At 39.1% G+C, this 27,544-nt stretch overlaps 2 protein-coding genes across 12 annotated transcripts in view; both read left to right on the plus strand.

Moving 5' to 3' along the window:
- The window catches only part of sash1a (SAM and SH3 domain containing 1a), a 192,658-nt gene extending 177,373 nt beyond the window's left edge, over positions 1 to 15,285 (plus strand). For 9 of the 10 annotated variants that reach the window (XM_008397744.3, XM_008397745.3, XM_008397748.3 and 6 more), the window contains 10 exons: positions 1,323 to 1,397; positions 1,576 to 1,719; positions 3,091 to 3,223; positions 3,867 to 4,036; positions 4,748 to 4,957; positions 6,064 to 6,214; positions 6,589 to 6,717; positions 9,641 to 10,665; positions 12,508 to 12,639; positions 12,976 to 15,285. In XM_008397744.3, the coding sequence (XP_008395966.1) occupies positions 1,323 to 1,397; positions 1,576 to 1,719; positions 3,091 to 3,223; positions 3,867 to 4,036; positions 4,748 to 4,957; positions 6,064 to 6,214; positions 6,589 to 6,717; positions 9,641 to 10,665; positions 12,508 to 12,639; positions 12,976 to 13,236 (2,430 nt within the window). In that variant the 3' untranslated portion in view covers positions 13,237 to 15,285. Of the gene's footprint in view, positions 1 to 1,322; positions 1,398 to 1,575; positions 1,720 to 3,090; positions 3,224 to 3,866; positions 4,037 to 4,747; positions 4,958 to 6,063; positions 6,215 to 6,588; positions 6,718 to 6,994; positions 7,772 to 9,640; positions 10,666 to 12,507; positions 12,640 to 12,975 lie in introns of those variants that run through there. The other variant, XM_081602524.1, reaches the window with a different exon arrangement.
- Positions 15,286 to 18,464: 3,179 nt separating this feature from the next.
- Positions 18,465 to 27,544, plus strand: part of usta (uronyl 2-sulfotransferase a) — a 45,946-nt gene continuing 36,866 nt past the window's right edge. The window contains exon 1 of one of the 2 annotated variants that reach the window (XM_008397752.3): positions 18,465 to 19,053. In XM_008397752.3, coding sequence (XP_008395974.1) covers positions 18,816 to 19,053 — 238 coding nt within the window. In that variant the 5' untranslated portion in view covers positions 18,465 to 18,815. The remainder of the gene's footprint in view (positions 19,054 to 27,544) is intronic. The other variant, XM_008397754.3, reaches the window with a different exon arrangement.

Genomic DNA, 27,544 nt, shown 5'->3' on the forward strand with positions numbered 1-27,544 from the left:
GACAAAACGCTCAATGAAGTTGTTTTAAAAACGCAAGTTTAAAAGAACAGCTACCATCATCAACCACCACTGTGCCTCAGATGCTTTGTAATTGTCATTCTGAATGGTTTTTGTGTGTAACGTCATAAAGTCAAAGACAGTTTTTCTTCACACCATTAGCCCCACACCCTCCTGTGTTTGCTACTGTGTTGCTTATGGTTTCTAAAAATTTTGGAGAAAAAATGAGATACACCAATCAGAATTACATTTAAATTTTTAGAAACATTGATGCTGATTTCATTTTCTCTTAGAAATAAAATCTGCACAACAATATACCTTCTCTTCTTGCCTGATAAAATCAATACATTGAAGAAACTATGATTTCTAGAACCAGCCTAATGTGGCGTAGCTGTCTCTCAGAATGAACTGCCTGTGCAGCACGTCATAAGATATCAAATACCTTATATTTGAGAAGACAAAGATCTTCATTACTGTTATGTTTGACTGTTAAATCCTGCTCTGATTTATTGTAACCGTACAGGAGCCTGAAGGCTTTCTGTATCAATGTAGTGAGTTAGTAACTATATTAGCAGCAGAGGCATCATCGCATTGTGTGTAAGGTAGGGCAGTTTGCATTAGATTACATCTCAAATTCCACAACAAAGAGTGTTTTTTCCAGTGTGATCTGTTAGTGCTTATGGAGCATTCATAGATTGTAAAAACGTCTGACTTTTTTGGTTTCCGATTGGCAGATCGCAAATAAGGGACTAAGCTTGAAAATCATTTGATTCTGAAAATCATCAGATTTCTCGGTGCATCTCTAGACAAAGCATCTATTTCGTCTAACCGCAGATGAAACTGCTTTAACCTAAATTTAAAAAAAATAAGTTTTGTGTTGTCAGCTTCTTGGAATCAGCTTGGTATTGCAGCTTTTCAAATGTAGACTGCAACAATTACTTTAATATGTGGGAATAGTTTATAAGTGTTTTCTTTTACCACATGATGAAAACTTCTTTAGTGTGGCGTTTTCTCTGGAGATGCAAGTCTCAAAGCCCTCGAGGAGCCAACGTTATAACAGCTCGTTTACTTAAGAGCGTGCTTGTAACCCACATTTGCACAAAGGATTTTTATATACTGCTTTGTTACATCATGTCTGTTGGCCGTCTTCAGTCCCGTATGACATCATGCCACTTACATACAATCCATACAGCCATATTCATTACTCCAACTACTGCCTGTGTTCAAGCCAAGCATGAGTCATTGTGTGCAGATTGGTTGGGTGTTGCTTCTTTAACATGACCTTCTGAGTGTGACTCATTTGCTTGTGTTCTGGCTCCACACAGAGAACATGCAGCTTCGGGGGCTTTGACCTGTCCAACCGTTCTCTCCATGTGGTCAACGCAGCCTCCGAGGCCAACGTAAGAGCCGGAGCCCGAGCTTAATTTCCATTTCGCAATGAATTATCTTCGGTTTTGACCCTTACTGCTCTCGATTAGCCCTCTTTTCCCTTTTGTTTTTTCTTTGTGTGTTCCTTGCCTTTTTTTTCCCCTCCCAATCGTGTTCACCATCTGCATTTTCTTCTCATTGAAATGACAGAATAAGGAACAGGAGGCAATATACAGAGAGGTGGTGAAATCTCCCAACACCACTCGGATCTCCCTGGGCAAGAAAGTCAAGTCGGTGAAGGAGACGATGAGGAAACGCATGTCGAAGAAGTACAGCAGCTCTCTGTCTGAGCAGGTTAGACGGACCGATCTAGACGCACACATGGAAGTCCAAATATTATTAACCGCAGCCTCTCTTGTTTTAAGGAAAAATTCGTCATATTCAGACCTTGAGAACAACTGAAGCATAGCTTTATTTGAAATTAAGCAGCTTGCAAAACATAGGTGGTTTATGCTACTTGTATGCAAGTGGAGCAAACATGTGGATGATGTTTGCAGTGAAAGCCACATGCTCTGTCCACAGGCTGTGAGTGGGTGGAAATATTTGTGTTAGACACAGAACAAAAAGATTTCGATTTCTCTCCCTGCGCTCTTCTTCTTGGACCCGGTCTGTTGGGTGGGGAGTGTTTTCTCCATGTTGAGCTCACACAATGGTGATGTAAGTGTCCCCTGGGCTCACGGTCTTCTTAGGAATTGAAAAGCGAATGAAGGCCGTCTCACTCAGTCTGGCCAATATTAGGTGGGGGGGAGGTGAGGAGGTGGGGGGGGGTGGCTTAGACACTTGTTCAGCTGTGGAATTTGTCTGGACATGTGAGTTGTAACGCATTCAGATGAGCATTATTACACAGAATAAAGTGACTATAGTTCCCAGACTTAAAGTGTTTAGTCAAATGTAAATTAAAGAAAATTACTACACCAATTTAAAGTGGACATATTTACTCACAACAAGTTAGCACAGCTACTAATAGAATGCTGCAGAAGACGGAAAGTCATAAAGCAGTAGTGTTAGACTGAAAATGTATAGTATTACAATTGGTTTCACTTGATGTCTAAACTTATCTATTGAGCCAATTTGACACAGAACAAAAAGATTTATATCTTATGGTTTAAGATAAAGGCTCCAAATACCATTAAACAGGCATCATACATAATCGTCCCTTTTTTTTATCTGAACATCCCTCGGGTGTGAACTATACATACCGGTGATATGGAATAGATTTATGTCACAAGACAAAAACATACCAGAATACTTGTCATCATGTTGCTTTTATAGCAAGAAGGATACATTGTAAGTAAATACACAGTTTGTTTTTTCTGAACAACCTCAAATGTAGTGAATTTTGACAGTTCTTGCCAAGGTGTTCCTGCTATTCAGTAGACCACAGTGCCACCTTGTGGATTACTTTAGCATGTGCAACTCATGATGTCAGACTTAAAACCAGTTGTTGATAGGCAGCTATTTAAGTATACTAAATAATTCTATAAAGTGCAATTTCAAAATAGCAGAACACAGCTAGTTGTTACAGTTTCAAACACATTTCTGTTTTAGAACATCTTTTTACCCACACCCTCTGTTGATCTCTCATGTTTGTTCCCTGTTTTCTCTTCTCTTTGTGTTCTATTACTCTCCCATCTACATTCCCTTCCCTTCATTTGCATCCTTCAGTCCAGTCCTGATGGAGCCCCTGGTTCCCCACAGTCTCCTCTGCCAGACACCGACTCCTTGGAGAAACCCAAACTGAAGGCCGGAGGCTCCGTGGAAAGCCTGCGCAGTTCACTCAGCGGCCAGAGTTCAATGAGTAAGAACTTGTTTTTGGGTTCTTTTTTGGAGACTGTGAGTGTGGAGACATTCCCTAAAATCATAGCCCCAGTGTTGGAATGATGGTTTCTTTGAATTACCCACTTTGTGTGTCTGATTTGAGGATGACACGCGAGGTCCTAAGATTATAATATGATTATATAACCAAATATGATTTTGAATCCTGACTTCACCCTTTAAATCATAAAACTGCCAACTGTATTTTGACCTCTTGTTTTACTTTTTACTAATTTCATACCCTCCATCTTTTTTTTGTCTGGTCTGTCTGTCAACAAATCTCCCATACGGCCGTGATTTGGTGGGAACTTTTCTTTTTGGTTTCCTCACCACAGACAGAAATGGAGTAAAAAAAAATTGGGAGCTGTATGAAATAATCATAATGTCCAACCTGTCATCATAAAGCTTACCGACACTTGCATTTTATGACAGTGTCCACAAATAGATGGTGTTTAGAAGAAGGGTTTGGTCAAAATTAGCTGTGTTTATGTATGTGGAAAGTCTGCATTTAATTTTTTTTTTTTAACTCCATTTTTTGTTGTATAAAAGGTGGCCACTGACAAATGTACGGGCATGTTTTCTTCAGTTTTAAATAAATGTTTATATGTGTGCACGTTTGAATACAGGCGGTCAGACAGTGAGCACCACTGACTCATCGGCCAGCAACAGAGAGAGCGTGAAGTCGGAGGACGGAGACGACGAAGAGCCGCCTTACAGGGGACCGTTCTGCGGTCGCGCTCGAGTCCACACCGACTTCACTCCCAGCCCCTACGACACCGACTCGCTTAAGCTGAAGGTTGGAGACTTTCTGCTCAGTTCAGGATGTGTCCAAATGCACAGCATCTTGTTGTTTCACTCACTCTCTTCAGTTGTTATTCAGCTTTAACCCTCATTAGTCAAATTTCATAACTTTGCTTGAAGAACAAGTGGGAAAGGAGTAAAAATTGCATTTGCAAAAACAATATATTTAAGAGAACAAGTATGAGAAATAAAGTACAGCATTTAAATTTGATATCTTATTGAACCACCTCCAATAGCAAAAATTTTAAGTACTTTTTTTTCTCTTGAGTTTATTAGCCTCCTATGCAGCTGTGGGAGAGTTTTAAGATTTCACAAGATCCAGCAGATTTCACAAAATCTTGACTTTTTTTTTCCTGTCAATTTGTTATAGATATGCAATTTGTGCTGAGGAGTTGATGGCCACATCCAGCATTTAAAAAATATATTCTGATTTCATTGGAAAAAATCATTAAAAAGGCAGATTCTTTGTACATAGGTGCATGTTGAGTGATGATTATTTCCTACATGATGGTGAGCATTGTAAGCTTACCGACTTGCAATCCGTTCAGGTTTATTTCATACATGCAGAAATTAAAATAATACATGAGGGTGTTTTTACTGATAAGGCTGTATACAACAGGGTTGATAATTTTGTTAAAGTTCGATTTTGATTGTTGCCAGAGTCACTTTCAGTACTTTTTAATTGACAATTGTTTGGTTTCCACAGAAAGGGGATGTGATTGACATCATCAGCAAGCCCCCCATGGGAACATGGATGGGTCTGCTCAACAACAAAGTTGGCACCTTCAAGTTCATCTATGTGGACGTGCTGAGCGAGGAAGAAGAGAAGCCCAAGAGGCCCATTCGGAGGAGGAGGAAGGGCCGACCCCCCAAACCCACATCGGTGGAGGAGCTGCTGGAGCGGATAAACCTCAAGGTGTGGTTACCAAGCGTGGTAGAAAACAGAGCTAATACCTAATTAAATATTTTTAGGCTACTCTTAACAAATTTTTCAAAGTAAAAAAAACAAACAGTTGTTACTAAGTTTGTCTGCGAGACAAATATAGCCTGCCCAATTACAGGCTGCACTGCCTACAATATCTGATTTGACACTGATTCACAAACATTAGCGCCACCCATTGGCTCGACCGCACCCTGCTCCGGGCGCACTATCATCTCCTCCCACCCAGTCAACCGGAGGGCCTCCGGCTTCGCAAATAGAAATAGAAATGAGACTTCCTGTGGCTTTGTCTTGTTTTGTCTCCGGCAAGCCAAACCGCAGAGTCGCAGATTAAAGTTGCTGGGGCCTGAATTGTGCATCTGCTGCTTATTCTTACATCACAACATTAGAGTTTAATCGGTCAGCACCAGATTCTTAGAGTTTGTGAGTTAAATTAGCCGCACGCTGCTTAGCAACATATTTTAGGCCTGAATGCTTATTATTACTTAGAAAGTTTTGTTACTTAGAAAAAAAAAAATTATCGTATAAATTACACTGTTTTGTGGTTTGACGCACACGTCAGCTTAAAAAAAACAACAAACCATGGATGAATAAGATTTACTTAACTCATTTCAGTTAAATTCAAATTGATCTCAGTAAGTTTACATTTTTCTGACAATGTAGATGCATCATTTTTCACCAAAGATTTTAAATCTTACCTCCTTACTTCTACAAGTAGATATAAATAAATCTGAGGCATCTAAAATACTTGGTTTTAACAGCTGTAGAACAAAAGTGGAAGCGGTTTGACTGATGTCAGATGACTTTGTACACACACGCACGCACACGCACACACACACACACACACACACACACACACACACGCATAGTGAGCGACCTTTTTTTAAATGCTGCATCAGGACATCGGCTTTGGATGTAACCTAGGGTTACTTTGATTTGATTCCTATATTAAATGCCACGACTTTGTGTTTTATAATTATTATTTTTCTTCTTTAACGTGTTATATTTGCATGTTTTCATCTCTCTACATCCTGACACGGGTTCTTCGCTCTCTCTCTCTATTTTTCATATCCTTTCCACAGGAGCACATGCCCACGTTTTTGTTCAACGGCTACGAGGACTTGGACACGTTCAAGCTGCTGGAGGAAGAAGACCTGGATGAGCTGAACATCAAAGACCCTCAGCACAGAGCTGTGCTGCTCACAGCTGTGGAGCTGCTGCAGGAGTACGACAGTGAGTAGAATAGAGCTCAGACGTCGGCTTTTTTCGTTTGTTTACCCATTTGCCTCCTTATGTCTATATTACCTCAAAAACAGACATTGTTCAATGACTGGATGTCGTTCATACTTTACCGCAAGCGCATTTGTAGCTTTTCACTTACATGTTTTGTGTAGGCATTTTGGAGATGTGCAATGAAAGAGCCAAACATGAATCGCAATTTTCTGATTTTAAATTCTAAAAGAAATTTTAAAAAGCATGCTTGTGTTGTCTCTCACTTTAAATCCCAATGAAATACAATGAAGAATGTGCTTGCAATGTGCAAAAAGATGAAAAAGTCTCCGTACTCTGAAGGCAGTTTTCTGTTTTTTTTTCCCCTGCGTTTCCAGGCAGCAGTGATCCAGAGCGCAGCGGATTGTCAGGTTCCCAGGAGAAGCTGCTGTCAGAGGGTCGAGGCCTTGTGGGGGACTCCCCGAGGGATTCAGGCTGCTACGAGAGCAATGAAAATCTGGAAAATGGTAATGATTGCTTTACTTAGTCCAGCTATCTTACCCCGACCCAATAGGAGTTACTGCTTTATCACATCTCACTATTTCCCTCCTTCAGTTTCCTTCCCTTCTCCACTACTTTCTAAACTTTTGCATAATAACCTTCACTTCAAATAAGCTTCAATGCCAATTTCATCTTACCTTCTTCTCTTAACCCTTTTCTTGTGTGGGTGCTTTAGAAATTAGAAAAAAAAACCAAAAACTTTGCTTTCACTGCACTCTCTTCACCCCTCTTTCCACCCTGTAGGCGTTCTGTGCCGTCAGTGCCAAAGTCCGGTTGTAGCTGTGAGGGAGCCCGGCTCCAGACCTCTAAGCCTAGTCCACCCCACATTGTTGTTGGGAGCACAGAGGGAGAGACTTGGCCCAGTACGCAGAACTGTTTTGATGAGGGCAAACTCCCTGCCCAGCTGTGGACATGTGTTCCCTACCGGCCCAAATGTGGCTGCCAGACCTATAGACGGATATCAGGAAGATGAATATGAACTCGTAGAGTATTTCTGCTGAGGGTTGTGTGGATGTGGCAGGCATAAATACATACAGACTAAAAACTTGCAGTGTAGCTTTGTCAGAAAATGCGTTTTATTTTTTTTATGTTTCCTTTAAGTTGTGAATCTTATAAAACCCTTCAGATCTGTGCTTTAATTTGTCTTTGCCAATTTTTGTGTTTATAGGTGAATATATTGCACAGTAGAGTATGTGCCTAAAGTGATGAAAATATTTTCATTTACAGTGTGCAGAGTGTCAAAGAGTGATTCTAAAAGATTGCTGAAGTCTTATTTTTTGTTTTGTTTTTCTTTTCTGGACACTGTTTCTCTGCATACGCCGCCTTCTGTCATTTAGTGCATCAATTTTTCCAGCTTCATTTTTCATAAACCACTGCTTTATCTTATTTCTTTATCTTTACAGCTCCAGGGTAGCCACTGGTTTCCCCTACATGTGTACTGTGTCATTTGGGCACAACAGTAAAGTGTGCAATCTGCCAATATAGATCTAAAAAGTTGTTCAATAAAAATAATAAAAGGGACTCCGGTGCTGCTTTTTTATTTTTGTTCTGCCTCTTTTTCTTGTCTGTCTTTATTTTCCTTTCATGCCACTAAGCTCTTCGCAAACAAACTGCATAACGTGTTTTAATATTCAGCATTTCCTTCTGTAATTACAGGCTTCCACAGCTATACTTCATTTCCAATCCACCTATTTCTGTTGCTTTTATTTGCAATTAAACCTAGAGACGCACCAACCATCCATCCATCCATCCATTTTCTTTACACCCTTGTCCCTTAGTGGGGTCGGGAAGGGTGCTGGTGCCCATCTCCAGCTAACGTTCCGGGCGAGAGGCGGGGTCACCCTGAACAGGTCGCCAGTCTGTCGCAGACGCACCAACCAATTTAGTGGAGAATAAAAAAATAAATGAAAAAAAAAACAGGCTTTCTGCAAGACAGAAATTTAGTTGGTTTTACTGATTGTTTTGGTGATGGATTCTAGTAGCAAGATAAGCCAAAAAAGAGATATAATCATCCAGTGTAGAAGCTCAAACACCAGGGACACATGAACAAATTGAGATTGTACACCACTAGTGGTTTGAGACAAACTGTCTGTAGAAATAGTTTTTGTACAAGTGGCAGCCATGTTGGACTTTGAACTCGAGGCTTCCCAAAGACCTTTGCCTCTCAAAGTTGGAATTACAGCTTTGGAGAGGCATAATTATTGTATTTTTCAAATGGGAACTGAGAAAGTCTGACTTCTTGTCATAATCCTTGTCAGTCAGATAAAGCATGCAACAGAAAGTTTTGTCATTCATGCAAATTTCACCAGATAAATGATTTGTTTTAGTTAATAATAGCGTTGCTCAAGCTCTCGCTTCCTCGATTGAAAAATCCAAATGCTGTGGAGGCCTGAACACTTTTCTCAAACATGTCTCATTTCTCTTTTTAGATGAAGCACATCTTCCAAACTATCATATCATGTGTTCTGTTGGAATGCATTTACATGTTTAGTAGATGGCTATTGATGCAAACAACAATACCAATGCTGGCTATTTGCATTACCTATTTTTTAGAGTATATTAATAAATTAGGATATTGTGATTGAATTGATTTAGCTGTCAGTTTAATCTAAACTTCATCAAGTTCGTAATGATCAAAATGCATTATAACTATGATGCTTCAAGAAATATCACTAATTATGCTCCAATACAAATTACAACTGAACTGTCTTTTGTAATCTCACATCAATTATTGACTTTAAAAACAGTCACTGTCCAACTGTGGATCTTCTGTTGGGAATCTGATATGAACATTTAGATACAGGGACCATTAAATATTTTATAAGATATCAGTGCTAATTAGACATTTTGTATCTCTCATGACACTTTTTAAAATCTATGTGGCTTTCCTCCATTTCATTCATCCATTTTGCTCTGTAAGCTAAAAGACAAACGGTAAGTTGTTGCATCCTCTTTCTAAAAGAGTCCCATCCAAGTATCTTTATTTAGAAATCGGTATTTTGGCAACAGCGAATCGGTCTCAGACTGTGAGAGAAAAAGCTGATCTCATTGTCACTCTTAGGCTCTTTAAATATGAAAGCTTAGAACGACTTGATTTGATAAAATAAGTAACAATGCAATGTTTGAGTTACACTTACATTTTTCACAGACATTTTGTTTTGATTTTGCCAATAAAATACATTTAAGCAATTTATTTAATTTATTAAACAGTGAACGTTTGACGTGCACTCAGACAGGACAGCAATTTCAAAAGAAAGATCAGCATTAATTGATTTGATGCTTTATTACAAATATGTTGTGCTTACCTAGTAATTTATTTTTTAAAAACAAAAAAAGAAGCAAAAATCTTTGTATGAACCTGAGTTTTAAGCATGGACTTTTATTTTGCAGGGAAAAACAGAAAAGCATCCCGTTCCAGTCGCTCTTCAGCGGGTATGCAGTCTCCAGACTACCCTACCCTACCTATGACTCTTTCTACTGAGGCTCTGCAACAGAATGGCAAAAACCAGCGATCAAAGTTCCCTAAAAGTTTCTTCATCAAGCCTTCCCTGAAAGGCTTCAACTTACTGGGACTCCGCAAAACACAGAAGCACTCCCCCATCCCGGCCAGCCGCAGCTGTGAGGACCTTGATGGTCTCCCACAGCCGTCTGGACTGTGGAAACGTTCTCACTCTTTGGGAGATCTACACAACCTCGAGCAGAAGGATGATCTGAATATTGCGGTTAAAACAGCAAAGGAAGTAGCCAACAGCCCAGTCAAGGTCTACAGGGAGGAGCGTACTCCAACCCAAAAAGGGCCACCGGCAGTAAGTCCTAAAGGAAGGTCTGTTAGACCACCCATACCCTCCCAGCTTCCTCTCCGCTACCAGTGCCCAACAGTCCAGCCTCCCAAACTTCCAGAGTCTCTTTCTAGTCCCACTCCAAGTCCTCCTGATTCTAGTGCTAGTGGGGAAAGGATCATCCTGACACATCCCAAGAAGCCTCCCATTCCACCTCCTGTTCCTGCCAAAAAATCCAGAGAAAGACTAGTCAATGGAGTCCGTCACCCGTCGCTCTCCCTGCCCTCCTCGCCATCCCCCACCGCCTCACCTACACACTCCGTCAATCGTTCCCAGCCGAGTAGCCCCTTAGTCCGCAGCAGCAGCCCAAGCCCTGTCCTCATCGCCCCTGCTCTCCCTGCTAAGACTTTCAGTCCTCCTCCCAGCCCATGTGCCACTTCATCGGCGTCATCTATAGGCGAAGACTCAGGCTCCCCACCAGCGGTGCAACCTCCGTGGCTGTCGGATCTCGGTGGTAAAATGGCCGTGACGAGGAAGCTCTCTCACACTAAGACGAGTCCTGATCTGCACACCCTTCTGGAGCAACGACTGCAGGCTGAGAGCATTGATCTGACAGAGGAGCCTTATTCTGACAAGGTTAGAAAAGCAGCACTACAAAATCAAAATCAACCTAAGAAAAACTATATGCAGAGCACACAGACTTTCACTTTTGATTTCTTCCATAGCTATTTCTTTTTAGCTGCAAAAAAAGTTTAGGTAAAAATTTTAGGGTCTGAGCTGACAACAAAACATATTCAAACCATCCTCCAAGCCAGCAGGGGGCACTATAGAGTGCTTTGCTTCTTATTAAGAATATAGATAGAAAAGCAATTATGCTGCAATTATGTTCTCTCAGAAGTCAGATATTCTTAAAATAATGTTGCACCAAATCTAGTGATTTATGGTTGCAAATCAGAAAACAAGTGGAATTTATAAATGGTGGCATTGTTAACTTCTGGTAGGTTTAAAATATCATCTGTATCATGTTCATGAATAAATTATCGGTAGTACAGTGCAAATAAATAGTTTGTACTTATATTTATCACTGATTTTTGTGTGGACTTGGTTGGAAAGCTTCCACTTAAGCACCTGTTCATTTTGTTTTTCTGACTGGGAACTGGAAAACTTTGACAACAAAAATGAACCGTTTATGTTTGTAGAGAAGCAAACAAGTTATTATGTGTTTGCCGAATTGTTAATTAAATACAATTTAAAATGGTTGTTATTATGAAATGTTAATCTATTTGATAGTTTTTTTTTGTTTTTTTTTTAATGACAAATGTAGAAACTGTCCAAATACAAAGAAAAATTATACAGTTAACACAACTGAATGTAAAGTAAATTCTGCTCAGAACCCCATAAAATGCTGGGTCAGTTCTCTTTGGGTAAACTCACTAAAACATTTCCAGTCATATTTTCCACAGTTAATATGAAAACGTTGGATTCCAAAACACTTCTAGGCTATACTTGTCTGGCGTCAAACTCCTTTTAGCACCCTCAGGGCTGTAACATGCTTAACTTCACTCTGTCATAATTTGACTGCAGCTCCGTTCCAAGTTGTTCTGTTTTATACCAATAAAAACCCAGGACAACAGGAGCAGAGCATAACCTAAAGCCTGTGTGCGTCTTGTTTGTGTGGATGCTTTATGATGTTGAAGTATTTATTTGCTAAGAGGTTGTATGTGTGTGATGATAAATACGCTGCCTGGAGCTGAGAAGGAAAGATTGCGGCTTTGCCCTCTCTGTGATGCGGTTAAAACTGCTAAGTTTATGGGCTGGATCTCACCGAAGGCAGACGGGATCGTAAAAACTTTTGGCACTTAGACTCCAGGCTCTGCCCCTGCAACACATTGGAAGCCCTAACTCTGACAGGAAAACAAACACAAATTCAAACAGACTGGGGCATCAAGGGGTGAGATCTGAAATAGTGTCGAAGAGCTCAAAACAGCTCTGCGGGATTGCTGTTTATCAGCAGTGAAAGGACGCAGAGTTGAGAGGCACCAAACTTTGCTAAACTCCTGCTGAAGATTAATGTACCTGAATCAGGGCCAAGGAAATGAGGTCAGATTTATATATGCAAGAAATAAACTATAAATATTTGCACTTTCCATATTTAATTATCCATTTTCCGCACTTTTCTATTTCTAAAAATGTCCTGCATTTCATAAATTTTCAGGATTGAGTTGGAACCACTTTCAGTGGCTGCAATAAAGTCTCCAATCAGATATTGATGCCTTGTAACTTTTGATGGGTTCTTTGTTGATGAAAGTAGGATTTGGGATAAAGATAGAATACAGCCGTCGGTTACCTTCCATGATGTCCGCTTATGCATATCTGTTTGAAAACAAAACAAAAAAGAAACCCAGATTCTTTTGGGTTAAAATGTTTCCATTTTCTTAACCTGTTCTTACCATGTCCCTCTTGACATTCTTCATGCAGCACGGCCGATGTGGCATTCCACAGGCACTGATCCAGCGTTACTCCGAGGACTTGGAGCAGCCAGTGAAAGACGTGGCCTCCAGCATGGACCAACTCAGAGTGAAAGAGCTACGAAAACAGCACCGCATGGCTGTAAGGCAACGTGTTATTTACCTGAAAATTATTACCGTAAAATAATTTTAAGAGGGAAATGTTGTCTTGGAGATGTTCAAGACAGATTTGAATTTGTTTGTGACTAGTGGCAATGAAGATTCTCAAAGCTGTTTCCTTTAGATGGTCTTATTTACCATTATTTCACCATAAATAAATTGATTGGGGACCGTAAACACTCCCACAATAAATCCCCCTGCCCCTTTCCCCTGCAATGAAGGACATTACTGTCCCTCAGTGGGGAAATAATACTGTATATTCAGAGTGCACAGTAATTTGAGAAGTCCTGTAAAACTAATGCATTCCTCCGTATTTCAGATCCCCTCCAGAGGTTTGACAGAGATGTCCCGGAAACCCGTTAACTTGGGCAACATCAGCACAGTATTTGATTGGCTCGTTTACATTGGTCTCCCCATGTACGGCCCATCTCTGGCGGCGGTGGGCGTCGACACGCTGAGTCGCGTGGCCTCGCTAACGGAGAGCAGCCTGAGGGACGCCGGGGTGCGGGACGAGAGGCACACCCGCCGTCTTATCAGCGAGGCCCGACTGGTCAATGCGCACAGAGGAACACAGTCCTAATCTCAAGCCCAGTCGCTGTTTCAAAACATAACCTGGAGGTGGCCACACAACGAAGTGAGCACAGCAGTGAAGTACATTCAAAAAGAGCTACCCCTTCTTTAATGTTTACGGCGTTAAGAGCCAAGAGAAGATATAAGATGCCTTTAGAAAAATAAATCAAGACTGACTGCTCTGTTGGTTTTCTTCCATTCTAAGGACATCCCTAAAGTCTTCAATTAAAGATTTTGATCTGCCTTTAAGAACGACAGCACACTCTTTGTAAGATTAAAATTATTTTCCTTTCTTCTTTTTTTTTTTTTGCTGAACTATATAAATGGTTTACTTCCTACATATTCCATAGCTGAACCATGTTTTTCATTTTTTACGGCAAGGCAGATCAAAGTCTGAATGAATGAACCCACGCCAAACAGTGGATTACAGGTGGCTTATTTTGTACCATGTTTCTGTATTATAGCACAAAGTACAACTGAATTCCAAAAGGATTTATACGTTTAATTTTGCGTTTGCTTTTGGAAGGTAGAGGCCCTGTTTCAGGCCTGCTTGTAGTCATTTGAAAAAAATAAAAAAATAAAACAAATGATGTCTTTATATTTCAACTTTTATGATACGTCTTTTTTTCAAGGCATACCACGGTGTGTGGTGAGTCTTACAGAAAGCTTTGTTTGCTGCAGTAATCACAATCAGCTTTTACTGAAAGTACATTCCTCGATGTGGAAAGGGACACTTTAAATTGCCTTACCAATATGAATGAATAGCTACAAGAAGCTGTGCAAAAACGTGCAGGGCTTTTTCTTCATCTGATTGCGTCTGTCAAGAAAACTTTTTTCTTTTTTTAAATATATATACACAATTGCTTTGGTGGTGCACATGGACCAAAGAACAAGACGACAAGTCCCCCCATTTTGAATCTCCCTGGACCATGTTGGAATACACAGAAAGTACATCTTGCTAAAGAAAAACAAAGATTCAGCTGAGATCTTAGCGATCACATGTGGAATCCACCAGTCCGCCTACACATTGGTGAGCACATTCAGGAATTAAAGCTTCTTGAGGAGTACCGTCAAACGTTCAATCAGTGCCGGCGCAGGATCGGGAATAAACTGTCGAGCAAAATGTCTCAAAATTCAGGGACCTTCTGAGGGGAGGCAGACTGTTGGAACGTTATTGACAAGAAAATGGCTAAGAACATTGGGATTGTGCACTCTGCATGAAACTGAGCAAAACAAATATTCCCCCGTGTGCATTTCTCAAGTGTTTAAAATCATATCTGTCGTTGCCAGTACTGGACTGAAGACTTATTCCATCCGTTTGTTTCGTTTATAAACTCTGACCAGCTGCTGTTGCCGAGCTTGTTTCCGCAACTGGCACTTGATGTGGTTATTTGATGCCTTCTTCTCTCATCAATCAAAGTGGTGCTCTGGGAAAATGAGGATGGAGTCACAGTTTAAACGAGTAAGACCCAGGAAGCGTTCTGTAAAAGAATGAAAATACTGACACTGTAAATGCACTTTAGATGGTTAAACTAGCGGTTTTATAGGTAAAATTGGCTACATATTTTCACAGGTCCCTAAATGGACATGTATGTCAGGTATTGTAAAGGGTTTTAATGAGTTATGCTGGTATTTAATTTTTTTTTTTTGTATTAAGTTCCCAATGCCAATTTACCAACCATGTGTTAACCTCCAGTTACTCATTTTCAGCTTTTCAGTCTTACAAAAACTAAATTCTTGATTGCATACATGAAATGCTTTGCCGAAGTTGCACATTCTCTATGTGTAATTGATGTTGTATTAATAACTTATTTCTTTTTTTTTTTATTCATATCAACTGTAATTAGCTGTATCATATAAATAGCAATACCTTCCTGCACATTGCTCAGTAAGGAACTACAGTATGTATTGTAAAATACGTGTACAAATGATTTAATTTGGTTTTCGTCTACTTAATGATTGTCCATACAGATTTTGCTTGTGTATTGAAACAACAAAAAGTAATGTCCATAACTATTTGTCTTTCCGAAATATAAATAATAAATTGTTTCTTGCTATATATTGATCATCTAGCAGTTTCTGCCCTTGATATGGGTGATATGGCTCTCCAGTGGAGAGTCTCAGAATTGTCCTGGGGTCCATAACCGTCCGATGAGTTTAACCATTATTCTTACTGTGGTGAGTTTCCACGTCCATTCAATAAGGTATGGGCTCCTCCTAGTCTTGGACATTTAAAGGGAACACGAAGGCACCACATAAGCTGGAAGTGCAACTGAAAAACAGGCAGTAAAGGAAGGATGTGTGCATGACTCATTTTTTTATTTTTTAGTCAATTTAATAAACTGGGACACTGCAATTTTGCACAGACATTTTTAAATAGGAGGCTAAAATTAAAAGCACGTGGATTCACAACAGAAGTAATACAATAGCTTCTTTTATTTAAAACCCGTCTGCTAGACGTACTGTATTATTATCTTATATTAGCTTTTAGTAGCAGCACTTTATTAAAGCTAAAAATAACTTATCTGTGCCCATGTTTGCTTTTTAGCATCATTGTTGGATTTAAAAAAAAAAGAATAATCATTTCGGAACCAACATTAACTCTGCAGATTGCCTTGGTTTGGCTCTTTTAGTCATACTTCTGTAGTCTAAAGCACTAAAGCTTTTTTCTCTTATTCATCTTGACTCTTAGATGAGTACAGACCAGACCTGGAACCACAGGGTAATATTTTGTCACAGATGATTTAACTCGCTTTAAATGTATCTGACTTGATGCCTGGGAATCCTCTGAGTTCATTTGATAAGAATTACAAAACACAATGACATTCCAGCCTTCACTGATCTGCCTAGATTTTGCGTACTGTATGTAACCTGTTCCTTTTGTAAGGACACTGTTGTCATATAACTTATTCCATGTGATTTTTGACAAAGTGTATCTGAAATGTCTGTAAAGTGTTTTCAGGGTTAAGGAGAAAAAAAAAATCAGCTTTCTATCACTGACGGGCCCAAGTATTATTCTCAATTCACTTCACACTAATTATTAGAAGTAAACTGGGTTACATAGCTGCTTACTTCTAAAGCAACTATGTAATCCACTACGCTTAATCCAAACGCTGTGAGACATTTTTTTTTTCAAATGTGCATTGCTAATGAGGATTACAAGTTCTTTTCAATAAACTTCTAATCATTTTTATATTTGTTTAATAAGGTCCTACAACAGGTCTTAAGGTCTGAGTGTGTAGACCAAATTCAACAAAATTTCAACTGATCGCGTACCATCATATACAAATATTTCAGACATAACTACTTATTTTAGCCATGTTAGAAGCTTCCTCAAACTACGTGGGCAGCATGAATGTTGCACATGTTTTGAACATCAGAACCTGTCTTTCCTTTCCTTTTTTCTTTTGGTGGATTTGGTACCAGTTCATTAAAGGTGCCGGGTTTTTTTTTTTATGTGTCTCGCTTTTAAGCATATCCATATATTTTCACTAGGATTGATGTCGGCGCCATTCCAGAAGCTTAATGAGAGCCTCCCTTTAGCGATTGTAAAACCAGTTTTGATGTGTTTTGGATCACAGTCCTGTTGTTACACACAGCTATATCCAAGTTTCAATCACCTGAACTGAGCCGTCCTACTGAGATTAAATAAAATTGTTCAGGACTGTCCGAGAGCAAAACAAAAGCTAAAATGCATCGTAAATTTTCAATTTAAATATGGCATTTAAATTGTAGCATCGTGTACAGTTCTGACTGACACTGTATGGAATAAAGCTTCCTTGACAGCCGTCACCCTGGAGGGCTGTTAACAAAGTAGTTATGAATAACCTCCTAAATGAAGGTGTGGTCTAATGGTGGGTTCTAGTACTGCTGTGGAAAAATGTATAGTTCAAACAAAGGTTGTAACAACTGGCCTGAAGGGGACGGAGGAAGTTTAAAACACACACATGGGTTCCATCTTTCTAGTTTTACAAGGACTTTGCATTGACTTCTATTCATTTTCCATTCATTTCTATAGCTTGGCCCAAACCCTAAAACCTAACCCTAAAGCAGCTCTTCTGCTTGCGGGGAATTCGGTCCCCACAATAATGTAACATGCGTTAGGCAAAAGGTCCTTGCAGTGTATCAAATACAAGACCACACACACATACACTTCAACATTCTTTTGTCTATCTGCAGCAATATTATGTCATGCCACTTTAATTTAATTACATGTGAAAGGACAGTTTCAACGAGGTTTGACTGTTCCTCTTGGCTCAAATCCGATTTATTATGGTTTTCTTTTACATGCACAATACATTACTGCAGTGTAGTTTGTCTACTGATGATGCAGAATTCTGCTGCAGAAATACTGACAAAATCTAGAAAGGGAGCTCACATCACATTAGTTTCGAAGTCTGAATTAGATGTCATTTTAATGTATCTTCAATAACTTTTAAATCATTAACGGTCTCATAGTCCCCCCATTTTCATCAGACTTGATCTTGTTGGAATTCTGGAAAAGATTCATTAGGATTGTAATTCTTTGCTAGAATAATAAATTATAACACATTGAATTTTTCCATTCAAAGTAGAGCACATCTTTGACTGAAGGAAAATGGTAAATGGTTTTACATCGTTTTAAAAATAAAAATCTGAAATGTGTAGCGTGTATTTGTGTTCAGCCCCCATTACTCCAATACAGCTAAATAAATACAGTACAATGCACTTAATACATTTGCCTTTAGAAATCACATACTCTGAACACACAGCCACAGTGGAATGGTTTAGGTTATTCTTATATTATGAGTGGCCCAGTCAAAGCCTAAATTTAAATACAAGTGAGTGAGAATGGTGAGATTTGAGATATCCTGCCTGAGCTTGAGCAATTTTGCAAAAAAAGGAGGTGGACAATTTCCATGTTCTCTGTGTGTAAATAGTCACATCACAAAGGATAATTCTACAAAATACTGATCCAGGGGGCTAGAAATGAAAATCCACTGAACTTTTCAGACTTTTTATTTCTGAACGCCTGAAAACCATAAATGATTTTCCATCAACTTCACAATTATGTGATACCTTGCGTTGATCTACAGCCTAAAACGCAAAAACAAAATAAAAGTAAATTAAAAATATAAAACAGCTTCTACAATCAAAGTTCAAAGCCCACCAACTATTCATAACGAATCCCTCAGCAGACACTGGTAGGCGCTGTTTTACACTCCCCAATCCACACAAAATATGAGGTGGACGTTTTCCTGCTTTCCACGTTCAGTAATCTGACACCGAGAGCCTCAGAGGAGAAGGATGAACTCTTAACTCTGCTGGAAGGACGGAAGGAAGGAACACTCATCCAACGAGAGGCAAAGAAGCAAGGACAGAGCTGGAGCAAAACGCTGACTCCTATAAAAACAACAAGAACCCCGTGGCAGCAGCAGCAGCAGCAGGAGGAGCAGCAGCAGCAGCAGCAGCAGCGGAGGAGGAGATCCAGACTTTCTTTAAGTCTCCAAAATTGACCTGTTTCACACCTCCATCAAATGATCCTAAAGCGGCAACTTTCACTCCCAAGAGGCGGATGGGTGACTTTCCACGTTGCTTTGTGAGGAGGAGATGATGAAGAATTTCGGCAGCAGTCCCCCTCACAACAGCAACAACCACCAGACTCCCAACCACATCAGAGAGCGACACCACCGAAAGCACGGCTTGCTCTGCGCTCTACCGTGGCGCTTCTCCTTGCGAGGTTATGGTTTCTGCATGGCTGCGCTCTTCCTCTTCTGCTTCGGCTCGCTTTGTTACCAGCTGAACGGCGGGGCTCCAAGAATCCTGCTGGACATCAGGCAGTATCTCGGTAAGAACTTTTTTTTATTATTTTTTATTTTCTTTTCCCTCCCATCTCCAGGCTTTGGTGCTGAAGTTTGCCATCAAGCGCATTTTGATCACTCGCAGTTCCACTTAAACTTGAAAAGTCTTAACGGGATGTTTAAAAGTAATTGCGTACAGTCTCACACATGAAGCCAACTAAAAGCGACGTCAGGCGCACCGCTGGGAAACTGTCATTTCACGCAACTTTTACATAATTCCACTTTTCGCTGCGCTTTAACAGTGCTGAAATATTTTTAGTATGGCGTGTCTGAGCCCGACTGAGGGCTCAGATGTGTTCTGATTGCTATTTAATGTGCGTGATAAGTGACATGTCCTGCTGAAGGTTCGGCGCGCTCCGGACACGCAGCGCTTATTACGCACGGCTGCAACCGCTGGAACGAGGGGCAACTCTTACAACTGCTTCTGACATGAGACTGACAATTCAGATAATTAGATGCTTGCATATCAGGTCTTGTGATTTATACTTTAGAAGTAGATTAAAACATATCTTAATATTTATCTTAAATGGTCGAATTATTTATACTTGGCCTGAAAGACCCTTTTTAAAGCTGAGATCTTTTAACAGTGGCGCAACTCATCATAGGCCAGGGGCGACCGCCCCCTCCCTCACTCTACCATACATTTGCAGCTCTAGAGAAAGTAAACAAATCTGCCACCATATAATAAACAAATAATTAGGTGAATCATTTGTTTCATTATTATTATTTTGTACATGCTTCACATATATTATTATGAATAAAATAGTAATTATTTTTGGTAATCTGCAGTACTTTGCATGTATAAAATAATGAAATTTGAGTTCACTACGTCATTAAAAACATTAAACAGTAAGTAAAATTTGTTTTTATTTAAATTTTTACAGGATGTGTGCAAAAATCAAAATCGATCTGAGCTCTATATTTTTTGCTTATTTTGATGGATATAGCAGGCGATTCTGTCTGTGCATTCAAAATATTTTCTGAACAAAAGAGACGGATTCCACCTCGCACAGGAAATAACAGTTGGAAAGTTTTATTGCATGGATTTTTATGGTTTTTCCAATCAAAAACAATCTAAACATTTATAGTAAATAAATAACATAAAATAGTTCCAGTACATCAGATTTTTCAGGAAAATGCTAACCGTGGTGATGAGAAATTAGTTAAATGCCACATATAACTAATTTATATATATATATATATATATATATATATATATATATATATATATATATATATATATATATATATATATATATATCATACATCTGGCATTATGTAACTGAAATATTTCCTGTGCACTGTGAAATGATTTTAACTCTAACTTTAGCTTGTGGTTTAATGTTCTTCTAGGACAATTTGTGAAATGTTATCTTTCGGTTTTAGTAAACCACCCTTAGATTATAAGTAGCCTCCCCTTTTTGGTGGTGTCCCTTTGCCTTTCAAGAGTAGTAAAACAAGTTTGTTTACTTTTTGTGTGAACATATTGGATCTTTTGACCTTATATATTTGCCCTAAGCAGAATCATTTGCACAGGAAATTTACTATCAGCAAAATTCCTCACTGGGCTACACCTTTGGCAGCAGCTGGAATGTTTGTGTGCCTCTCTGTGAACGTAGGCGTGTGTTGAAAGGAGGTTGTGTTCTCTACCTACTACTCACCAAGAGCTTTGAGGGCTTTGTGACGTGATAAACATCTGGAGCAGAATGAGAGTCACTTACAACTAATCCCTGGGGTCAGATTGGTTTCCTGCAGACACACACACACAGTTCTTTCCCAAATACACACGCCTTCACAGAGCAGCTGCATTGTATTGTCCAAAACTCGGAAGATCCACTTCACTCAAAACACAAACAAAAGCAACAGCTGCTACATTAGTGTATTTTGCTTGGAATTAAGTTTTGTTTTAGCTAGGCTTGTAAGATGACATTGACCTGCAAATGTCTTTTTGTAACATAAGTATTTCCTCGTCAGAAAATGTAAATATTTATTGCACTGACAGCATGCAGATTTGGAAGAAAAAAAATGTGTCAAATTTGTCATGTCAGATTTGAGTGTTAGTCTTGAGTGACTTTTACTGAGTGCACACTTTTTGCTTTATCAACCTGCTTCAGAAAGTAGTACGAGGAGTATGTAGACATCCACACCTGGAGCAAAAAAGACCCCTGCTGTCCAGTGGAGAGCAAAACTTCCTGGTCCGACTGAAGCGGGGGATGCAGACCAGGTCAAAAACAGTAACCGTATATCAACAGTTTTTCATCACCATTGGAAAAAAATAAAAACTACAATATTAGCAAACTGTGTTAGTGAATTTCCTCATTGCACCAGGTTGAATATAGACAATTATTTTCTGCAAATTGTTTTTAGCTTGTACTGCACCTCCTTTAAATCATTCTCGTAGTCTTGCTACTTTCTGTTCTGTTTTGTGGGCTGTTCCCACGTAAAGGTGAGGATTCCTAGTTGTGAGAAAGGAATCTGAAAAAAAACAAACAAAAAAAACAATTTTAGGTGATTAAAGTGTGATTGTGTGTTTCTCTTGGTCAGTCGAGGAGTAGACCGAAAAGACTCTGTTTTGTTCAGCCGAATGGAGAAGTGGGTGTTCAAGGACGTCACTCATCGTAGTTGCAGGAACTAGAGCAGTTCACAGACCTTTACACCTGGATTTATTGCCTAGCTCTTGCTGCTGAGTGTTGCCAATCACTGACTATGTCTAACACCTTCTCAAGTCTCTTTCTCTATATACACACATTAGGATCGTCATGGCTACTGTACCAAAAAGGCTCATCTTTAGTTCAGTTTCAGCGTGGTGAGGATGTGAATATTTATTAAAGTGATTATTCTTACATGTCTCTTTAAACGTAGTCTACTCCTCAGAATAATTTAGTAACCTTTAGATCTTTATACTATTGTTTTTATTAAGTTTCAGAAGTTGGTAGGTAAAATCTTCAAGTTGGAGAGTGCAGGGCGGTGTTCACAATTAGACAGGTATGTATGGATACAGATGAAACTTTGGGATCGTTTTCCCCCCTTCAGTATTTGTCATATTTATACATTTACTGGCAGAGGAAAAGGAAAAGGTAACATTTTTGAGCTAAGTGAAAGGAAGTCTAATTTGGCTGATGAGCATCTGTCACATACACCTAATGTTTTTTATTGTTGTTTTTTTTATAGTAGCGGCAAACAACATGTTAAGAAATCTGAAGCGGATAACATGTATTTTAGTTATATTTTTTGCATTAAATGCACTAACAAGTGTTTGTCCATTATAGTTAATTAATTACCGATGTGTAAACTACACATCGGCACCTTATTACAGTACCCTTTGTCAAACATACAGTAGTGGTGGCAGAATTGTCATGTCTGAATCTCTTTTTAGTGTTGGAAGCTGCCTTAAGATGAATAGAAATATTCTTAACTGTTGTTTTGTGCACAGCTTTTCAGCAGTTTCTCACCAGTAACAGTGTTTCATGTGCCGTCTTTGATGAAATAAATCAAGAATTTAATTTATTCAATAATTTTATAATATTTTCCTTTTTTTTTTTTTTTAATCAAATAACTTTAAAGACTGCACCAGTCTGTGACCCTGCACTGCTAAAAGTGTTCAATTACCTTTTGCCCACATCTATGTTTTCATCTTGTTTGCCATCATACACTGGTGAGGAAAGTGACACACGAGCTGCACATTTTCAGGAACGTTTTTGAGCGAGCCAGCCATGTTAGTGTGAGTTTTGGAGCAACCCTTCCACTCAGCCGTCCAACACACCCACTTCCTTTTAAAGGATATTAAAAACAAGATTCCCTTTCAAATTATCATATTTTTTTTTTTGCTTTTAAAGTGGCAGATTTGTTGGTGTTGGACTCTTCGCGAGAAATGACAGAACTGCTTTCTTAAAGTAGTTTATTAAGTGTCAAATTGAATTGAAGTCAGGGTGATGCAAGCCCAGGAGTCTCACGGCATCTTGCTGGTTGCCAGGTGTGCTCCAGTCTGAGCTTAAGTGAAGTTGGTCATGTGGAAAATTGAACGGCCACTTTGCATTTTTCTTACTTACTCATGCAACATTTTAGCAGGTGTCGCAAGACAACATATGTGCACACTTCATACTTAAAGCAAAAGCTGCAGCCTTAGATAAGCTCATCTTTAATGTCTTGCATCCACGTAACATTTGTAGCTGCCAGACTGTACAGTCTACTTCGCTGTAGCTGCTTTACATTCTACCTTCTTAACCTTCTACAGACTCCCCAAATGACTCTGAACTCTTAATGCCAAAACAATCAGATGGTTTGTAATTTCCCGCTTGCTAAAAAGACAGCATTCCCTGGTGAATAGAGGTGAGACTTTCACTGTACATGAATCCAACGTAAAACTTGTTTGAGGGTCAGTAAAGGGATAAAACTGGGTGACGTTTCAAAATACACGAGCAAAAATCGATGACTGATCATTTTGATAGAGACAATCATTTCCTCCATGCATTATTTTTTTCCCTATAGGTTACTCCAACAGTAAATCAAAAGCAGCTCCACATTGCCACTCGTTGTATAACAGGAGCAGCTAGCATCACCAATTAGCATCTGCAGGCCTGGCAGGGTATCGTTTGCATCTCCAGCGAGACATGCAAAACACTAAAACAACACACTCCAATTATCTTTCATTAGTGTATTTGTTTTCGCCACATGAAAAGAGGGAAAGCAATCCACAAGTTCTCCAAGTGTGCCACTGCTGTTCAAGACTTGCTGAGTAATGGTAACCCAGGAGTAACGCCTGGCGAATTGCTAGGCAACGGTTTGTGACTGCATAAGTGCTTGGATGAGTTATGTTTGCTATATCTGCACAGAGTTATGTATTCTGATCATAGGGTCAAAAGGAGAAGTTGTTTTGTAACTGACTTTTCAGAAAACCGGCTATTTGTAGAAAGGGTTTGGAAATCTGTTGTAGTGCTGTATTTTTAGGTTTAGAAAAAAAAGCTCAAACAGTGTTTATGTTGTTAAATTTAAGCTTTGAAGTTTAACACCGTGTTGCCTCTACTGGAACTTTTTTTGAAGTTTACCACTTACCAGGTTACAGAGAAATGAGCAGGGTAGAAAATTACAGCAAAAAAAAAAGGCCTTGCTAAGGAGGAAAAACTTTTTTATTTACTAGGAACTTTTCAAGGGAGCGTTTCAATACTTCGTAATAACCTCGGAATTAATCAGATTTAATAAATCTTTTTAATTATCTGTATCAACCTTATTCATTGAGATTTGCTGGTGTTCACTAATCATAAAAGTAGTCTTGGCTATTTATTTTATGTTATTATAAACAATCAAACCCACAGCAGAGTTTTTGTGAGAAATGTAGTTGCCTTGAAATTTGTGCCTTACATCAGTCAGCTCTGTCCGGTTTAAAACCTGTAATCTAAATCTGAGTCCTCTCATTACAGATCTGCTTTGCCCTTCCTCATATCTCTTTGTTCTTGCGTTGGTAGCATAATTACAAATGTTCTTTCATTTCTTGGGAGTGCGAAATCATTCAGCAATTTCCAACAAGATGTTGGCGCAATGCAGCACCATCAGCAGCATGGTTTCTGTCTGTTGAATTGGCTAAATATAGGATACATCTGCTTGGTTGATCAGATATTTCCCAGGTTTGTCACATAAGTACAACTGAAATTTCTTAACTTTTTTTTATTATATTACTTATTTTGAATATGTAGATGCATAACTTTTCTCTTATTATAAAATAACATTAATTTCACAATATCAAACAAAACCTTACGGAAGCCCAATAACTATAGAACACTGTAACCAAAGGAAATAGCTGGCATACTCAAAGGAGTGAGAAGAATATTGTTCCTCACCCCTTTGTTCAACTAAACGTACTCATGAACTGAGACCAAGATGGAAAACAGAGCACATTACCCACAGAAATTGCTTGTTACTATGATGGAGATGTTAGAATAGAAACATGTTTTCCGGTGGTCAGTGACATGCTTTGCTCAAGAAACTTTGATTTTATTCTTGAACGCGTTTACCACGACTGCCCTCCTCATCTCCCGGCAATGAAAACGTATATAGCAGCCTTAAATATACAGCGGGGCAGATAGAGCAACAGTGCGCAGCCCATGTTGTTTAAACCACTACATTCTATTCAGAGTAACTGCATTTCTTTAAGTTCAGCTGCCAGTGTTTTTTTAGATGCTTTCTCAGTGAGAGGTTGATATCGTCTTTGACATAAGCCGCTTCGTCCATCAGAGAAAAAACTGAAATTTGTCACAGATGAAAAGTGACAAAGTTCAATGGAGGTTGATAACTCTAATAGACTAAGCGACATATCACATTAAAACATTCAAATTAAAAATGTTATACTCCCAGCCTTTCAAAAACATTTTAACTGAACGGTGGCTGTTCCCTGTTGAGAAGCAATTCTCTTCTCTACCAAATATTTCACCTCAGTATCAGACTGTTGCCCTCTTCTCTGAAGCCCATTTTTGCTCAGCATTCCGTCTTAACAAAAGTGTTTTCCAGGTGCTTGAAGGCTTTCCTTTCAGTGTATGCCAGTCATTGCTAATATCCAGTCACATGCAGCTGTTCAACATGTGAGTTTTACAGCACAGGCTCAAGTCAAGTCAAATTTCTTTGCATATGGCACATTTCAGCAAAAAGGCAGTTCAAAGTGCTTTAGATTATAAAAAACACAAAAACAAAAAGTCACAAAAATATCAGACTGCCACCAATTTGAGAACAGACACTGTCTTTTGTCCAGTGTCATCATCATAAACACCATTTACCTTGCAGCCGTACATATTTCCATGAAACACAGCTGCATCTAAGCCATATCATTGTAGACTGGAGAAGGTATATTAATCAGATGTTTGGGTAAAGTGTATTTGGCGAAAACGGAACAATCCAAAGTTATCAAGGTCTTAAAAATCATACAAACACAATTTCCAGAAATTTTTGTGTTTAGCCAAACCTACTGGGCTACACCAGCAGAACATCTCACCTGAGTCTCACCACAAATGGATAACTGTAAAACAATGTCCAGTGACTTTCAGTTTCAGCTGCAATATCAACACACCACGATTTGTATCACATGGTCCAGACTAGTTGTGGTTGGTTTAATGGTTTGGTTGTGATGAGGTCAAGTTTGCTGTTATTCCTCAGAAACTACTGCAAAAGCTTATGGTCATCTTGCCTGATTTACTGGCCTAAATTCAGGCTGCTTTATCACTATGCTCTCTTGTTTATACCACTTTGCATGCCTTCTTTGTTCATCAGCACCTATCTCCTGCACCAGACAAAGTTTTTGGCAGCATGACCACAAGTTTCCGAAAACGTCTGTAAGATATTTCATTCATATTCTCATGATTTCCTAACTACTTCCTACATTTTTTTCCCCCTTGCACCTGCCCCTTCCATGTAAAGATACTTTCTTGGACATATATATATGAGTGAACAGATGTTTTTTTAATAAGCACGGTGCTGTGGACTTGACTAAAATGTACAGAGCAGAGCCACTGGGTGCTTCGAGTGTGTGGTACTGCCAGCTGGAACGCTTGTGCCTCTAATCACTACATGCAGTCCTATTACACACAACCACAGGATTTCGAAACCGCTGTCTTTCTGAAGTTTCCTGGATCACCCCTGACTACCTCAGTCTGTTCAAGCATGTATTTCTGTCCATACTTATATAATCTGAGTGTGAGTTTGCAAACTGTAATATTTACAAAGTTAATGGTTTAGTTAGTTCGGACTTTTGTTTTCTTCCTTCTGCAATGAACGTATACTCTATCCACGGTCTACGTTTCCTGACGAGTCCAAAATTGGAAGCTATTATCATCCTGAGAAAAATGATTTCTATTTCTTTCTCCAAGCCTTTGTTTTACTGTACGTTCTTGTTCATGCAGTGTGCAACTTTGCATTTCTATAATTAGCTGCTCACTTTTAGTGAGGCTGTTCTAAAAGGCTGAAGCAAACCGCTGACCACAAGCTAGCGTAGCTTAGCCACATTGCTAAATTACAGAGCAGCTTTTCTTTTCAAGGCCAGGCTTTGCGGGGCCAAAAGTCACAAATGGCAGCCCAGTGCACTTCAGTAAGAAGTTCAGTAGCAGCACATGAACAATGTTTAGAGAAACATATATACATAGCTTGTTGTTTCCATTAAGATGTACATGCTAAAATGTAGCAATGTATCCTCATTCATACTCAAAATAGCTAAAAATGTTTTTACAGGAAAGTACAATCAAGTAAAAAAAAATAACTGTACTTCCAAATATTATTGTCTGAATGGAACAGAAAAGATTCTAGTACATTTTCTTTTTTAGGAAATCCTCATGTTTGACACATTGTGCACCAGAACATGGTCTGTGACCAGCAGTATGTGGATAGAAATGACTAAACCCTTTGGCCAATGCTTTTATATATGCGTGACCAGTGCTGGTGTGCGGTTTATTGTTGACGTCTATAAATAAATTATGCTCATAGTGTGGTAAAAATGTTTAT

This window comes from Poecilia reticulata, chromosome 21 (genome assembly GCF_904066995.2).
Source record: "Poecilia reticulata chromosome 21, P_reticulata-male-v2, whole genome shotgun sequence".
In the NCBI taxonomy this organism is placed as follows: Eukaryota; Metazoa; Chordata; class Actinopteri; order Cyprinodontiformes; family Poeciliidae; genus Poecilia; species Poecilia reticulata.